This window comes from Danio rerio, chromosome 20 (genome assembly GCF_052040795.2).
Source record: "Danio rerio strain M-AB ecotype USA chromosome 20, GRCz13ab, whole genome shotgun sequence".
Classification (NCBI taxonomy): Eukaryota; Metazoa; Chordata; class Actinopteri; order Cypriniformes; family Danionidae; genus Danio; species Danio rerio.
Window position 1 is genome coordinate 47,850,367 of NC_141040.1, and position 17,378 is coordinate 47,867,744.

A 17,378-nucleotide genomic window follows, 5' to 3' on the forward strand; every position below is an offset into this window, starting at 1 on the left:
ATCCAGCATATGTTTTACACAGCCGATACCCTCAAAGCTGCAACCCATTACTGGGATAACCAATTCCCAATTGGACTACCCAATTCACCTATAGCATGTGTTTGGACTTGTGAAGGAAACCAGAAGGTAACCCACGAGAACATGCAAACTCCACACAGAAACACCAACTGATCCAGCTGAGGGAACCAGCGACCTTATTGCTGTTAGGCGACAGTGCTACCTACTGTGCCACTGCTCTGCCCCCTTTCGAGACTAGTTCAGTTTATTTTATGTATTTGGCATTGTCTGACTTGACTGCCTTTCCCTTTTTATGGTCCATCTCTGACAATTTGTTGCACTTACTGTGTGTTGGACATTCTTGGCAGATCTTAATTATGTTTGCGTAACCTCTGATTGGGTCGGCCCATCTCGAAACCAGCCTGTCGTTGCGATTGGGCCAATGCTTAAAATTGATTAATATTCTTACTATTATCATTATCATCATCATCATCATAATCATAATATTCACATCTTGCAAGAGATAAAAGCTGCTTACATGTAAAAAAAAAAACAATACATATGAAAAAATAAATTAAAAAATAGCTGACCGGCCCACATTTAAAAAATGGTCCGGCTCTTCTGGCATTTGCCAGAATTGCCAGATGGCCAGTCCGCCCCTGCTGTATCCATTGACTTGCATGGTAAGAAAAACAAATGCTGTGGAAGTCGGTGGTTGCAGGTTTCTCAGTAGAACTTTACCTCAGGGCTTCAGGCTTTATTATATGATCGCACTGAGGCCAATTTGCTCAATTGGTCACACTAACTTACCATTTATTTTCACCCGTTTTTTTTTTTTTTTTTTGTATAGTAAAATGTATAATGACCTTCCATATTGACGAAGCAGTAGAGTAAAACAAATAAACATTACTTTTTGAACCATGTATGTGTTTGTGAACAGAGTTGCAAAACCAAAAACCACCCAGCTGCATGATACAGAGTCCAGACAGCCTAAACCAAGTTGTTTGTATAAACACACACAAACAAATGATTTGCAGTTTTTTGTAATGGAATAATAAATACACATCGGACTCAGTGTGCAAGGTTTGTTTACGTGACATTTTTTGCAGATGGATGTGAAAAAAAAATGCATGTGAATATTTCAGACTTCAGTGTGCAATGACCTTTCGCCATTTTTCATCTTTTATTTTCAGCTTTTTTTCTCTTTAAGTGATTTTGTATCTATGCATTAATGCTGACGTCTGGATTGTTGTGCATCGTAAAAATATTATATTCTATATATCTCTAGAAAAAATAATGCAGACAAATGTTTGTATAGTGATTTTACATTTTACTGTAAAATTATTTTATATCATTTAATTAATACTACAATACATCACAACAACCCATAAGCTTTCTTAATGCCGTTGTAAATCACTATTGCAGTATTTTAAATCACAAATATATTTTCCAACAAATTATTCAACATTCTACCTTTTAAATTATTGTGGGCCTTAAAATATAAAGACAAAAGGGACAAAATACAAATCTTGTTTTCCATTTTCAAAATGTTTTTTTTTTTAATTAAAAGTTCTTTTCAGTCTTTACTCTGGTATTAAACCAAGCTTTATCATTCAGGGTCTTTGCATGCTGTTTCCTCCTCCTTCATCATGCATCCTCGCCATCACTGATTCCCCTGCAGCACATGAAGATGCTCTTGAAGGCGTTTCTGAAGGTTTTCATCTTGTATGCGTAGAGGAACGGGTTAACAGCTGAGTTAGCATGGGAGAGAATAATAGCCGTTAATAAAAGCGGTAGAGGAACAGGACACGACGGGCACAGCAGCAGGAAACAGTTAATAATATGAAGCGGAATCCAGCATGAAGTGAAGAGGAAAAGGACTAAAAAGAGGGAAGTTGCCATCTTCATCTCTTTCTTCATCTTCGCCGTTCCCTCTGTATTTCCTGCACCTCCGCGTTCGGCAGCGATCCTCCTCATCTGACGCTTAACCGTGACGAAAATCTGTGCGTAAATGAGAAACATGACCACCAGTGGAGCCAAGACGCAGGCGAAGAAGTTAAAGTAGACCATGTACGTCATATCCACCACAAACACAAAGAAACAGTAGCCCGATTCAGGCGGAGGCTTATGCCAACCCATCAGCGGCACCAAACCAATTAGAAAAGCCAGCGTCCAAGTCACGCACAAAATCAGCACCGCGTTTCGAGGTGTCATGAGCCGATGGTATTGGAAAGGCATAAAAATGGCAACATAACGCTCTACCGCGACTGCCAGCAGGCTAAAGATGGAGCTTTGGGTTAGCATGATTAGCACAGACAGCATTAGTAAACACAAGTAGAGGTTGTGCCTCGGGATTCCCAGGTCTGTCATGATGGCGCAAGGGATCGCTAATGCACCCACGCAGATATCCGCCACCGCTAGTGATACTAGAAAGTAGTTAGTGACTGTTTGGAGCTTCCTGTTTAGTCCAACTGCCACGCAGACTAGCAGGTTGCCAACGGTGGAGAGGAGGGCTATGATGAGCTCGGCTATCATGTATGGAAGGTTTATTGATTCTAGGATGTTTGGTTCTGGTGCTGCTGTTGTTGTTGGTGTGGTGGTTGTAACGGTGGTCTTAGTTGTGGTTTGGGTGAGTTTAGCTTGAGTAAGTGTTGACATGGTGGATAAGGCATTGGTGAACTGCGTAAGCGTGTTGTTTTCGTAGGACGTGCCATTTCTTAAGGTCGTGTTAATGTAGAGAAGAGTTGGAGAGAATGTAAAGTTGGCGATAGAGTTGTTCATTTTGACCTGTGGAGACACAACCAAACACGAGGAAGAGAAATGGGAATTGAAAGTCAAGATAATGAGTTTTGCATTAATATTATTTGTTTTCTATTGTTTTTTTTGTCTGCTTTTCATCCAGTGTTTTCCTTTTTCATTCATTCATTTTTCTTCAGCTTAGTCCCTTTATTCATCAGGGGTTGCCTTATCGGAATGAGCCGCCATCTAACCCAGCAAATGTTTTGTACAGCGGATGCCCTTCCATGCTGCAACACAGTGCAGGGAAAAATTCATACACACTCATCCACACCCATACACTATGGCCAGTTTAGCTTATTCAGTTCATTTGTAACACATGTTTTTAGACTGTGGGAAACTGGGGCACCCAGAGGAAAAACCCATGCAAACACGGGGAGATCAAACTCCACACAGAAATGCCAACTGACCCAGCTGGGGATCAAACCAGCAACTTTCTTGCTGCGAGGCGATCGTGTGTGTGTGTGTGTGTGTGCGTGTGTGCGTACATATATATGCATGCATGCTGTATTTTAGGGCTGCACAATATTGTAAAAAATAACATTGCGAAATAATTTTTTTCTGCGATACATATTGTAATATTGAGTATAATTTTACCAGATGAAGTAAATGGCTCAATATAGTAAGAATTCATCATTTTAGATTGCTTGGGATGATTCTGTAAGGGCGTGCATTTGCATAAAATATACTAAATCAATCACGAGCATTGATAAATGCAGTACAGCAAAGATACAAACTAAATAAACATTATTTTATACATTTCTGGAATTTAATCAAATGTAAAATGACCCTGTATAGTCTTCATTATTTATAAATACAATTGAAGTTTCAGTTTCTTTAAGTTACAAACATTATAGTTCTGCTTGCCTGAATGCTCGACATTGCAGATGCTGGGATGTGACTATTGCTGGTGCGCACATTGCTATATCGATGCTGAAATTATATTTTGTGCAGCCCTACTGTAATAAAACATTTATAGGCATAATTATATACAGACATGCATTAAAATTAAAGCTTTAAAAGCATAATTAAAGAGTAAATGTTGATGTACCTACCGAATCTCTGTTGTGTGTTCTCCACTTGACGCTCACTGTTGTTTGTTTGTTCTAGCAGTGCATCTTATTAGGAAAGATCTTGCACACATTAGCAAAGATGTTTCATCTACTTTCATTTATTTTCTCTCTCCCCATGTCACTTTGCACCCATAACTGTGATCTGGGCTTTTATAAACCATCCGTTTCTAATGGGAGGAATGATCTTGTTTTTGTTTTTCTCTGCTATGGGTCGTTGATTTGACCTCTGGTGCCCATTATCGCCACCCAAATGGGTGTTAATTAGATTCTGGAGGGGAAATTGATGCAGCCGGAGATGAGATGTGCTTAAGTGTCTGTCATGGGGTGATTAATTAATGATGGGCTTTATGATGGCCACCAGATAGAGGAGCCTGTCCAGACATGACTGACTCTGTGGACTGTTAATCTGCTAATGAGGTCCACTGATAGATGAGCTGATGGGTTATAACACGACCATACTCTCTCTGTTGGATTAGCTCAAATCCACAAGTTGGAAAAATTGACATGGACTATGTTTACATAAACATCAGTAATCAAATTGTTTGCTTTAATCTGAATAAGACAATATTATGATTGAGGTGTTTACATGAGTTGCTTTTTGAATGTTCCTTTCGTGACCCTGTATTGCGTGTTATAGTACAACATTCGATTAACGTCATTGAGTCACCATGCTATCCACTTAATTTTTAATAAAAACTGCAGTTTTTACACTTAAACTTCCATTTAGGAATGTTTCATGCATATAGGGCTGTGACGGTCACCTTGATGGTCAGTTGCCACCGTGGTTATCCATTGCCACTGGCGGTAGTACCTGATGTCACGCACATTAAAACACAAATTACCGTTATGTTGCCAAGTATTACATTTCTGTTGTAATAGGCACGATTCAGCAAGTTCAAGTTCAACCCTGAATCTTGTTGGAAAACAAAATCTTTCATGTGGTATCGTCATGTGGTAAATCTTTCATGGATTCGTGCCGACCGAGAAAGGTAAACCAATTAATTTGGATTAAGCTTTTTGTAGTTTTTTTTTTTTTTTAAGTGTTAAAAAGTGTCAAAGTGTTGTTTAATATTCACTGCTGAGAGTCCAAACACTGAAGAGCAAATCCATCCATGCGCAGCTCCACGGGTCCCCAACCATGCAAGCCAGTGGCGATTGACGGCGGCGAGCGAAAAAAAGCCACGTAGGCTATAATCAACTTCTTTCTTCTAAACACAAACGCCCAGCTAGTCAGCCAGGTATGGCATTTCCAACAATGGCCAGATACATAAGAGAAAGTGATAAATGGAGGACATTGACGAGAAATGGAGCAAGATATTTGGTATCTAGTTAAGAACGCGACGCTCCGCAGTGTAGAGTAACCTGCTTTTCGAGAAATGTGGGCGGCAGAACAATGAAGCAAGAAACCCTCTCGCACGGTTGTGAAAAAGTATACGTGCATTTGCGCTACAAGCACACCGTCTGAACGTGTATTGCTGGAAACATTATAACCCCAATTAGGTCTTCACTTAAACCGGACACGGTCAACGTGTGGCAAAGAATTTAACAATATAAATAGAAAACAAAAGGTGGAGAGAACTTACACTATTTTTTAAACGTCTGACTTGTATTGTTACTAGTATTAATATTCTTATAATTATTACTATCTATATTATTACTGATTAGTAAAGCGTCATTTATGCTATTTGTGAAATTCTTAAAAATATAACGTTTAAAGTTATTTAATATTTAACTACAATATTTATAAACAGTATTGTTTTATTACGAAAGGTCAAAAATAAACACGTACGTTTAAACGTATGTTTTGTTAATTAATATTTATTTAGGTTATAAGTTATTCCTTAATTTTTACATAAAAGGAAATGAACTTAGATAGGATTCTTTTATTTGTTGGTGGTACGGGAGGAACATTTTTGCCGGTGAATGTTCTCACGATAAATAAAATAACTTACAAAAAGGATGCAATAAAAAATTATAAAATAAAAAACAATAAAACAATAAAAGCTCTTAATCATTCTTCATAATCTGATTCGTACATGCAATAAACTTATATTGCGCCGACAAGAACAAGCCCTAAAACAAAGTCTAGAGAGAGAAGAGTTATCAATATATAATTAATATTAGTTAATAATAATGATCATAAACAAGAACTGCGTTGTATGATAAAAACCTTCACAATGTCTTGATTTTTTTTTTTCTCAAGAACAGATAATCCATGTTATCGCCATCTCCCCAGCCAGGTTTTCATCTTTTTTTTTTTCTTCTTGTTACAAATAATAAAGTATCAGCTCCAGACCAGTGGTTTAAATTATATTTACTCATTTCTTTCCGTTTTATTTAAAAAAAACTGTTTGAAGAAAAAAATGTTAAAAGTGTTGTATTGCATTACATATTTTAATTCTATTTCTGTTAAGTATTATGCCTTTAGTTGGATTAAGGTCATCAAAAATTGCTGTTTACATGACAGACTCTTATTCAGAGTATTGTCTTAATTGTATTAAAATCAGATTATTAGTGTCCACGTAAACATACTCATTGTTGAGTATGAGATCCGTTTTCTGGCTCCCCCCAAGTTTCTAATGAGCAAGGTTATTTTAGTAAACGAAAACAAAGACTAAAATGATTGGTCTAATAACATTTTTGTTATCTGAAATGTCACAATAAATGGAAAAACTAAATAAAACTAACAACAATCACTGAATAACTAATTAAAGTTAACTAGAAATTTTCAAATATATATATATATATATATATATATATATATATATATATATATATATATATATATATATATATATATACATATATATATATACATATGTGTGTATTTTATTTTTTCAGAATAAATAAGCACTCGTTCTGTGATGGATAATCTGTCCCGCAGTTGTTTACAGGGGAAAATCATATTTTGTTTTTATATTATTTGTTGCATTTGATATATTTTTGGCTTTAAAGTTTTTATTTCAAATTCTTTCATTCCGTACTAAGAGGTTTACTTTAGGTTTAATGTGATCTATGCATACACAAAGATTTGCTTTGGTCTACACTGGACGTGTTCTGTTAACTCTGACAAAATAGAATTACCAAGGCCCGTTTACACGAATACATTTTTAATTTAAAACAGCATTTTAGAATAAAAACGATCCACATCCACACTGACGTTTCATCTACTGCTTTTAAAAAAAGGTCTCTGTCTAAACTACACAGCTGAAAACGCACATTACGTGACCATACATGCACTTTGGCATGTGCCAAGAGCTGCTTCAGCGTATTCTTGCATCTGAGCTCCAAGCAGGAGCTCTGACCTCACCTGCCTGAACATCGGCCAGTCCATCCTGAATCTGCCGCTGGATCTCATCTCTCTGTAGTTGTTAAGCACAATCTATAATTCATCTTGTGTAGACATACATCTAATGAGTCAGTCTTTTGAATCTTGTAGCCTCTTTGTTCTCAGGAGTGCAGAGATAGGCTAATATTATTGTATGTGACATTTCTGTAACCATGCACACTGATTTCATACATGACCAATTGCTTGCCTTAATTTCCTATATTGTATAAACTTATTGTGCTTTATACTTTTATAATTATTATTGATCATTAAATTTATAGCTTACTGATTATTATATTCAGCAAAAGAGACTATTTCGTATTTCAGCATGCATTTCCTCTGATAATCTTTATTGGGTGCAAAAATCCCCAATCAGTTAGCGCGAATGTCGGAAGCCACGCCTCCTTATTCAGATGTCTCCGTTTTCCCCATCCACACTGACATGCAGCAGCAGCTTTTTAAAACAAAAAGGGCCTCTTTAGCATTTCCAAAACGCTCTGTTTTCAGGGTTCGAAAAACTCTGGGCTAGTGTGGACTGAAAGCTTAACCGTTGCAAAACTTATGCGTTTTAAAACTAAATAAATTTTGTTGTAAACTCTTCAGCGTAAGAAACTTTGAGTTTGTTTTGCAGCGTATTTAAGTAATGTCCTCTTTTAGAAATGATATCAGTGTTTCCGCTAGGATTTTTTCCAGCTGTGGCGACAGACCTTTTTTTTTACACAGATCTACCAACTACCTGTGACGTTATTTCAATGACAAATGTCGTGAGCGCAGTATTGAGTCGAGATGGCATTTATGTAATAGCCTACAAGCATGCAAATCTCTTTGCTCGTGCGCCAATTTCCTCTGCATCACGCACCTGTCAGTCAGTCAGCACGCAACCTTTAAGGGTTAAATAAATAACGCACAGCACTACTACGGTTACAGAAAAATTTACGCTGTTATTATTCACTTACCTTTTAATACGTTTTTGTGCGATTATCACCCCCTATTAAAAAAAAAAAAAACATGACTGAATGTTTTGAATGGAAAACTGTAATGTCACCATGGCGGGATCAATTTTGGCGTGGCGCCCCGCCATGGAAGAATGAATGTAGCGTAAACCATGGATATATTGGAATGTTGTGTTTTACGCCGTTTTCTCTAATTTACTTATCTAATCTTGGAGATTTTTCTATTTGTCTTAGGAAGAGAAAAGCTGATGAAGTAGATGGAGGAGTCTCTAAAAAACAGAAGAAAGAAGATGAAAAACTAGAGCAGAATCTGAAGGTATGGTTTTTAAATCAGTTGAAGATTTTTTTTTTATCTTACATGATGGCACATTTGATTGCATTTTAATTTACTATTATTACTTATTTTTCTGTAGTACATATGTAATAAAACCTGTAATAAGACCTGTCCATTTTATAATAGTTTCATGTGTCTGTGTCATTCAGATGGTTTGCTTCCAGTGATTAATACTACTGATATTAGAAAATATATATTTTAGAATATACATTCACCGGCCACTTTATTAGGTACACCTTACAGGTAATGGGTTGGACCGCCTTTTGCCTTCAGAGCTGCCTTAATCATTCGAGGCATAGATTCAACAAGGTACTGGAAATATTCCTCAGAGATTTTGGTCCATATTGACATGATAGCATCACATATCCATGATGCAAATCTCCTGTTCCACCACATCCCAGAGGTGCTCTATTGGATTGAGATCTGATGACTGTGGAGGCGATTGGAGTACAGTGAACTCATTGTCATGTTCAAGAAACCAGTCTGAGATGATTCACTCTTTATGACATGGTGCGTTATCCTGCTATAAGTAGCCATCAGAAGAGGAGTACACTGTGGTCATAAAGAGATGGACATGGATAGCAGCAATACTCAGGTTGGCTGTGGCATTGACATGATGATGAGTTGGTACTAATGGGCCCAAATTGTGCCAAGAAAATATCTCCCACATCATTACACTACCACCACCAGCCTGAAGCGTTGATGCATGGCAAGATGGATCCATGCTTTGATGTTGTTAGCGCCAAATTCTGACCCTATTAACCGAATGTCGCAGGAGAAATCAAGACTCATCAGACCAGGCAATGTTTTTCCAATCTTCTATAGTTCAATTTTAAGATGGTTGTGCATGAAAATCCCAGAAGATCAACGGTTTCTGAAATACTCAGACCAGCCCATCTGGCACCATGCAACATTTAAAGTCAATTAAATCACCTTTCTTCCTCATTCTGATGCTCGGTTTAAAGTGCAGCAGATCGTCTTGACCATGTCTACATGCCGGAGTTACTGCCATGTGTACAGGTGTACCTAATAAAGTAGCCAGCAAGTGTATATCAGCCTGTTAATGCTTTTTTTCTAGGATCAAAGCCAGCTGATCTGGGGAATTAAGGACAAGCTGAAGAAGTTCTGCTCCATCAATGACATGAAGGAACTGCTAATTGCTAACAGTCAGGAAGTTCCTTCTGGGGAGTCAAATGTAAGAATGCAATACAGAAAATCTGTATATATGTGTATGTATATATATAAATGTGTGTGTGTATATGTGTGTGTGTGTGTATGTATGTGTGTGTGTATATATATATATATATATTTATATATATTTATATATATATATATATATATTAGGGATGTAACGGTATCAGAATTTCACGGTACGGTAATACCTCGGTATGAATGTCACGGTACGGTATTTATTGAATCATTTACACGAAAAAACAAAACTTATCAAAATACTCCAAAAAAGTGTCAATGACATAAAAATTAGCCATCTATCTGTAAGCTTTGAAACAGGAACTTCAATTTTAATAACAAAAAAATATTAAACCATGTAAAAAAATTAAGTTTCAATTTAGTATTGTTGAAAACTCATCACATTCAACATTTAATCACTCACTCACTTAGATAGAGATGGGTTTAAAGGAAAAATATCATATAAATATAATCTGGTAATCTGGTAAAAATCTGGTATAATCTGGTATCTCTGGGTATTTACAATGTCCCCTGCAACAGAAAAAAACCCTCTCATTTGGGACTGAGGTTTCTGGGACAAGAGAGATATGACTTGGCCCAGGTTGACAGCAGTGGGTAACGTTGTGCATTGTCTTTCCCCCACTTGAGAGGACAAACCATGAGTGAGATAGAGGTCTCATGTCTGCATCAATCTGAACAGTGTGCTGTGTTTCTGCAGTCCCCATGACTGATTATTAGTAGTATTGCCCAACTTGCAGGCACGTGCACACACAGGGCTCAACCTGTGCAGTGCACATGCCCTTTTTAGTCTTGGATAGAAAGTTCCCTTCCAAAATGATCAAAAGTGCTCCCGCGATGCGACATACCCTCCGTCCCGCTTTACAGTACGCGCGACAACACCCGCTTTAGGGTTTTCCAGCTCTTTTTCATTCCCGCTTCTAGCAGCACACTCCATTTCCGCATTACTGGATCTGTAGCGACAACAGACCGCAAGGGATTATGGCCAAGCCCGGGCTGATGGGAATTGTAGTTTCCGCTACCTCCCGTTCGCTTCATTCGCCTGAGCAAATTTTCTCAGAAGACCTATAGTTTTACCGAGTCATGCGACTACGGTAATATCGAAAAAAATTAATATTTCGGTATGACGGTATTTACAATACCGTTACATCCCTAATATATATATATATATATATATATATATATATATATATATATATATATATATATATATATACACACACATTGTAGTGATAAATGAATAAAACGTTTTTGCACTGATTATTGGCTGATTTAGCACTAGAATAATAAAATGACAGCAGGTGGCAGCAAGTCCCTTTCTTAAGATATTTCAAAAAAAGGATTTACTTTTTTAAGAGGATTTTACCAATAACCTTTTTGCCTTTCCAATACTGATTCTGATACCTAAGCTCAGGGTATCAGCCAATACCAAGTACAGATCCGCTACCTGTGTATAGAAAAAGTTGCTCTAGAGTATTTTTATGAGCAGATGTTTAACAGTAATATTATTTACTGTACTCCACTGCAACAAGTTTAACCACAAATCTGTAAACAACCATTGTAAACAAAAATCTATTGGTCACCTATTGGTTAAATAATGTAGGTGCTGCCTACAACTTTAATTTTTGAGCGTCATTAAATGCGTATAATGTTGATTTTAATCTTGTCCATGAACATCAGTGGTTTTATCTAAACTATAAACTGTAATGCCAGTTGTGCTATGTTATTTGACTGTAACTTCATAACTAACTCAAAAGACTAAAGACTGAATCTCTTTCTTGATTTTTGCGTTTTCAGATTTGAATGCAGCGATTCGAAGGATTAATAAACATTTGCATATCACTATCATTTATAATTTGTTGCGTGTGTGTTGAGATGCTGATATTTTAATGATTAATTGTGCAGTTTACATTGAATGCATAAATGCAGGCTAAACAAGTGACAAAAACACCTTTAACGAAACCCACCACATTCTGAATAACCTACCACATCTTGTTCCGTCATCATTATATTTTACAGAAAAGAGCTGATCTCTGTTATCATTACAAATTTAGGATTAATCTACCAGTAGGGGTGTGTGTGTGTGTGTGTGTGTGTGTGTGTGTGTGTGTGTGTGTGTGTGTGTGTGGGTGTGGGTGTGGGTGTGGGTGTGTGTGTGGGTGTGTGTGTGTGGGTGTGTGGGTGTGTGTGTGTGGGTGGGTGTGTGTGTGTGTGTGTGTGTGTGTGTGTGTGTGTGTGTGTGTGTGTGTGTGTGTGTGTGTGTGGGTGTGTGTGTGTGGGTGTGTGTTTGTGTGTGTGTGTGTGGGTGTGGGTGTGTGTGTGTGATATAGATGTCAATGTCTGCTTATTTTCCAAATTTTCCTCAGCATAATTTTTCAAGTGGTGCTCGCTGCAGAGCCATTTGAGGAGAGCTGAGCTCCAACGAGGGGGAGCTTAAGCTTGAGCTCCACCTTTTTTGCACTTCTTCTACGAGTGATGTCACTGGGGGTAGGGTTAGGGGTGGGGTTGGTGTACGCATTAAAACAGCTTACAGGAGGAGGAGCGACAGCTCATGCTCCCCCTCGCTGGAGCTCAGCTCTCCTCAAATGGCTCTGCAGCGAGCACCCTCTCTAATTTTTTGTCTTTATGAATCGATTAGTAAAAAAAAACTAGTTTAATTCAGGAACAAAACATACCAGTGTTGCAGAGATGCAGAGGTTATGCTGTCTTTGATGAGAATTATTTTTACATTTTTCTTTGTGTTTGTTTTTTTTAAGTGAGAGACTGATTCCATAATGTCAGCTTGCACTATTTTAACAAATATATGTTCATAATTGATGATAAACCGTTCTGTTTTTTTTTTTTTTGTAGTTGTGATTTCTGTAATGAGTTATTTCTTTCATTTCTTTTCTGTAATGAATCATTTCTGAAATGACTTTGTAATTGACAGATTGTGGATCGACTATCAGACTGCATGGCATTTGGGTCCCTGAAGCCTTGTGAGACTTGCAAAGGGCAGCTTGTGTTTAAAAGTGATGCGTATTACTGTACTGGAGACATCTCTGCGTGGACTAAATGTGTATTCAAGACTCAGACGCCTGATCGCAAAGACTGGGTCACCCCTAAGGTTAGTAGACCTGTGTGTAATGTGAATTTTAACACTTGTTAGTAGTTCACTCAAAAATGTAGATTGATCTCTATTTTCTCTCCTTCAAGCGGTTCCAAACCTCTGAGTTTTTAAAAAAATAAGTTATTTAAAAAAATGTTGAAAACCTAATTTGGATTGAAATGAAAAACAACTCAAACATATTTGGAACAAGTGGAGAATGAGTAAATGATGACAATTGTAAACTATTTTTTTATTATCCTGATATTAACAAGCCCTGTACGTCGGAACATTTACATGAAAAAACTTCTAGGCGCTGCTCTTGTGGCGACTGGTAGACTTGCGTGCATGTTTCAGTTTGTTGTTTTTTCACCTTGGGGAGTTTTAAAGTACTTTTTAAAAGTAAATATGATAAATATGTGGAAAATTGTTCTTTTGATGCTGCTAATTATTTGAGGAAATGCGGTTTTGGCGAATGAAGGAGTTGACAGGCTTGCCACGTATGATGAGGAAGTTTTGGCTTGTTGCTGTGTCAGAATCCTTGCTTGTAAAATATAGCCATGATATGACGAACACGATCGTGCGTGTTGATGAATCTGAAGGAAGTTGCTCATCGGCACGTGCCTATGTGTGTGCGCGTTCCCTAAGCAGCAAAAATAAACGGCTAACATCGCCAACAAGTTGTTGAGAATTAAATGTTTATAGACGGTGTAACAAAACGCGTACCTGTGTGCCTTTGATATACCCCTTGATGATGCTTACCTTCTTGTTGAAGAAATAGGGGCACTGGAATAAGACACCGAAATTCATATGCTGATTTGGCATGTTGCATACCAGTTACATAGGCATGTTGCATACCAGTTACAATATGCCAATATAATATCTGATATAATATAAATGCAAAAAAAAAAAGAAAATTTGACTTTACTAACTGTGTTGTACGGCACTTTTTAAAATGTATTTGTTTATTCGACATAAGCATCACACTTACACTGGACAAACCAAATGCATTTGTTTAAGTCATATACACACACATCTGCATATCATTCAATACTATTACTGACATTAAAAACTGAATTAAAAATGTTTACACATGTTTACATAATTAGATATGGTTCAGATCTTTGAAAATTCCAACCAAAACGTCGTCTTGACGGCAAGGTATATCGGCATTATTTTCAATACGCTGATGCCATTATTTACAATTTAAGCCATCATCAGCTTATTAATCTGAAACTCTCTTCCCTATATTATCTTATCCAGAATGAGGTAAATATTGAATTTACTAATGAACATGTTAAAATACTGTTATTCCTCTTCAGGAGTTCAGTGAGATCCCGTTCCTGAAGAAGTTTAAGTTCAAGCGACAGGACCGCGTGTTTCCTAAAGACGCTCCTCCCGCTGCTGCCACTCCATCATCTGGTTCTACCACTTCAGCTGCTACAAGTGTGTCCAGCGCCAGTAAAAACCTCACTGAGGCACCTGCAGGTCAGACACAAATGCACAGATGCTCACTCTTTCAACAGCAGATGCATATGCAAAAAATTATAGGAAATTGGATAAATTTTGTATTGCTTGTATACGATTCATTATTTTGTTATAAATAAATGAACAGGAATAAAAATGTTTCATGCAATATTTATAGACGAACTTTTATTTAATATGTTAATAGCCAGGTTAGGTTTTATTTAAAAAAAAAATAAAAATCAAACAATGGTTATTATTGTTTAAAGCAATAACACTAAATCTAGAAATTATGCAGTTTAAATGTTTTTTTTAAGCTAGGGTTTTTATTTGTTTATTTATATTTTTTTTTTCATTTTGCAGTCTATTATCTCAACGTGTTTTTTATTTCATTCAATTTTTTACATTTTATTTCAGATTTATTTGTTAAATTTTTTTGTTTTGTTTTAGTTAGCACACACAACTTGCTTTAAAACAAAGGATAAAACTAGTTCACAAAAAATCTTTATTTGTGTCTTTACAACTAGAATTGTTTTTAATGAAATTTTGGACAGTTTTTATTACTTATTATCTTAAAGCTGTTTTATAGTTATAGTAATTTCAGTACTTTAATATTTTTCTTTCTTATGTACTATTTTGTATTTTTATTAAAATCATGTTTAATCATTTAGACACATTTAAAAATTGCACATATTCATTGAATTGTACACACTCACTGTACATATACATTTGTAATTATGTTCATATCTATCTGCACACTTCTGATTATTAATAGCAACCTGTAGATTTATTCATCTATCTTAAATATCTGTTCATAGTTAATATGACCTGTATATAGTGATTATAGTACATTAATTTGTAAATATCACCCTAGTTTTTCTATAACTGCACTTTATAACCTCTATCCTGCACTTGCTGCTATTGCACTCCTGGTAAGACCTAAACTGCATTTCGTTGCATTGTACTTGCACATGTGTAATGACAACAAAGTTGAATCTAATCTAATCTAAAATAATGTCTTGTAAAAAATCTATTAAATTATTGACTTTTCTAAAATTTTTTCATTTTATTTCAGGTTTATTTATATGGATAAAAAGCTAATTTAATTATTTTAGTTAACAGTAATGTAAATTAAACGCAGAAATTAAAGAAATGTTGCATTTTAATTTGTTATAGTGAAAATATGTAGTTATAACTTTATTTACATCTCAAATCTATTTTCTAATCATGTTTTTGCAGTGTGTTTTTATTTTTCACTGTTTTTCATCCCTGTTTTTTTTATATTCGATTTCAGCTTTCATTTAACAAATAGGATTTAAAGGAACAAATAGGTTTGTTATGGTTTACGCTAACAGTAACAACATTGAAATACAATTCTGAAATTAAAATATGCAATATTTCACATTACTTGGCTAAACTGACTGCGAGATGAATGTAGAAATGTGTGTATGGACACCCAGCTGATGTAACAATGGCCAAATACTGAACTGTCAGCCTTACATTTATTATATTCTGAAGGGCTGAAAATTGACTGTAGTTATATGCTCATTTTATAAACAAAGTGTATTGTTTGTCATCATGTGTTTTTTAGATAAGCCTCTGACTGGAATGAAGCTCCTGGCTGTGGGAAAGCTCAGTAAGAACAAAGATGATCTGAAGAAATTTGTGGAAGATCTGGGAGGAAAAATCACAGGCACGGCCAGCAAAGCTGCTCTCTGCATCAGCAGCAAGAGTAAGTGATGATCAAACTCCAGCAAGCTAACTACACACTATTTTTGTTCACTGTGCAGACTGAATAAAATAAGTGATGCCCAGTGTAATGCTAATCTAGCTGTCCTATATTTGCTAATAGTAAAGCACAGATCTTGATTTTACATGCATGATTCTGTTTGCCAGATTTTTTACAAGCCTTTTTCCCCTTTTGTTTTAATGAAACTAGAAACAAGCAACATTCAGTATGAGTAAGCAATAATTTACTTTATCACAGTCTACACTCTTTGCAGATTTAGTCAAAATCCACAAAAATAGACAAAATACATTAGCTTGTACATAAAGTGGTTTAAAATGTAAAGAAAAAGCACATGGATCTGGTTTTAGTTTGTGAAATTATGCTTGGTAAAATATTGCTGTACAAAATAAAAAAAAACAAAGGCAGGCTTAATGAAAGTGCTGTGTACAAGTGGTCCTAATCCGCTTGATAAGTCGTGACATATGAAGTATTGTTTCCGGGTCCAAGCCGCTGCCCTTTTGAATTGAGAAAATATTTGTTTATGAACACTTTTTAGTCCCATCACTCATTCAAGTGAATTTATACAAAATCTTGGTGTACCTACCAGTCTCCGGACTTGCTGCATCACAGACACCAATATTTTAACAATTTATAAAGGAATACTCACTTTCTAGCCATCTGATATTAGGCAAGAATTTATATATACACTCAGTGGCCACTTTATTAGGTACACCTTACTAGTACTGGGTTGGACCCTTTTTTGTCTTCAGAACTGCGTTAACCCATCATGGCGTAGATTCAACAAGGTACTGGAAATATTTCTCAGAGATTTTGGTTCATATTGACAATGATTCTATCCCAGCACATCCCAAAAGTGCTCTATTTGAATTGAGATCTGGTGACTGTGGAGGCCCTTTGAGTACAGTGAACTCATTGTCATGTCCAAAAAAACAGTCTGAGATGATTCACGCTTTATGATATGGTGTGTTTTCCTGCTGGAAGTAGCCATCAGAAGATGGTTACACTGTGGTCATAAAGGGATGGACATGGTCAGCAATAATACTGGGGTAGGTAGCTCGAACCAGTCTGGCCATTCTCCTCTGACCTCTGGCATCAACAAGGCTTTTGCGCTCACAGAACTCACACTGCTCACTGGATATTTTCTCTTTTTCGGACCATTCTCTGTAAACTCTAGAGATGGTCGTGCATGAAAATCCCAGTAGTTCAGCAGTTTCTGAAATACTCAGACCAGCCTGTCTGGCACTAACAACCATGCCACGTTCAAGGTCACTTAAATCACATTTCTTCCCCATTCTGATGCTCAGTTTGAACTGCAGCAGATCGTCTTGACCATGTCTACATGCCTAAATGCATTGAGTTGCTGCCATGTGATTGGCTGATTAGAAATTTGTG

The 17,378-nt window shown here is 36.4% G+C and overlaps 3 protein-coding genes across 5 annotated transcripts in view; 2 read left to right on the forward strand and 1 right to left on the reverse strand.

Moving 5' to 3' along the window:
• efr3bb (EFR3 homolog Bb (S. cerevisiae)) overlaps positions 1-17,378 on the forward strand; it is a 1,037,141-nt gene that overhangs the window by 782,802 nt on the left and 236,961 nt on the right. The gene's annotated exons all lie outside the window — the stretch shown is intronic.
• parp1 (poly (ADP-ribose) polymerase 1) overlaps positions 1-17,378 on the forward strand; it is a 41,906-nt gene that overhangs the window by 8,514 nt on the left and 16,014 nt on the right. For all 3 annotated transcript variants that reach the window (XR_015517755.1, XM_087297266.1, NM_001044942.1), the window contains 5 exon segments: positions 8,382-8,463; positions 9,560-9,676; positions 12,617-12,793; positions 14,095-14,260; positions 15,828-15,968. Coding sequence is in view for 2 of the 3 variants with exons in the window: in XM_087297266.1 (XP_087153392.1) it covers positions 8,382-8,463; positions 9,560-9,676; positions 12,617-12,793; positions 14,095-14,260; positions 15,828-15,968 (683 nt within the window). In the remaining variant the exon portion in view is untranslated.
• On the reverse strand, positions 1,217-4,376 carry adorb1a (adenosine receptor B1a). The gene is given in 2 exon segments (NM_001423485.1): positions 1,217-2,784; positions 3,849-4,376. A coding segment is annotated over 1 exon segment (1,134 nt). The 5' UTR covers positions 2,779-2,784; positions 3,849-4,376; the 3' UTR covers positions 1,217-1,644.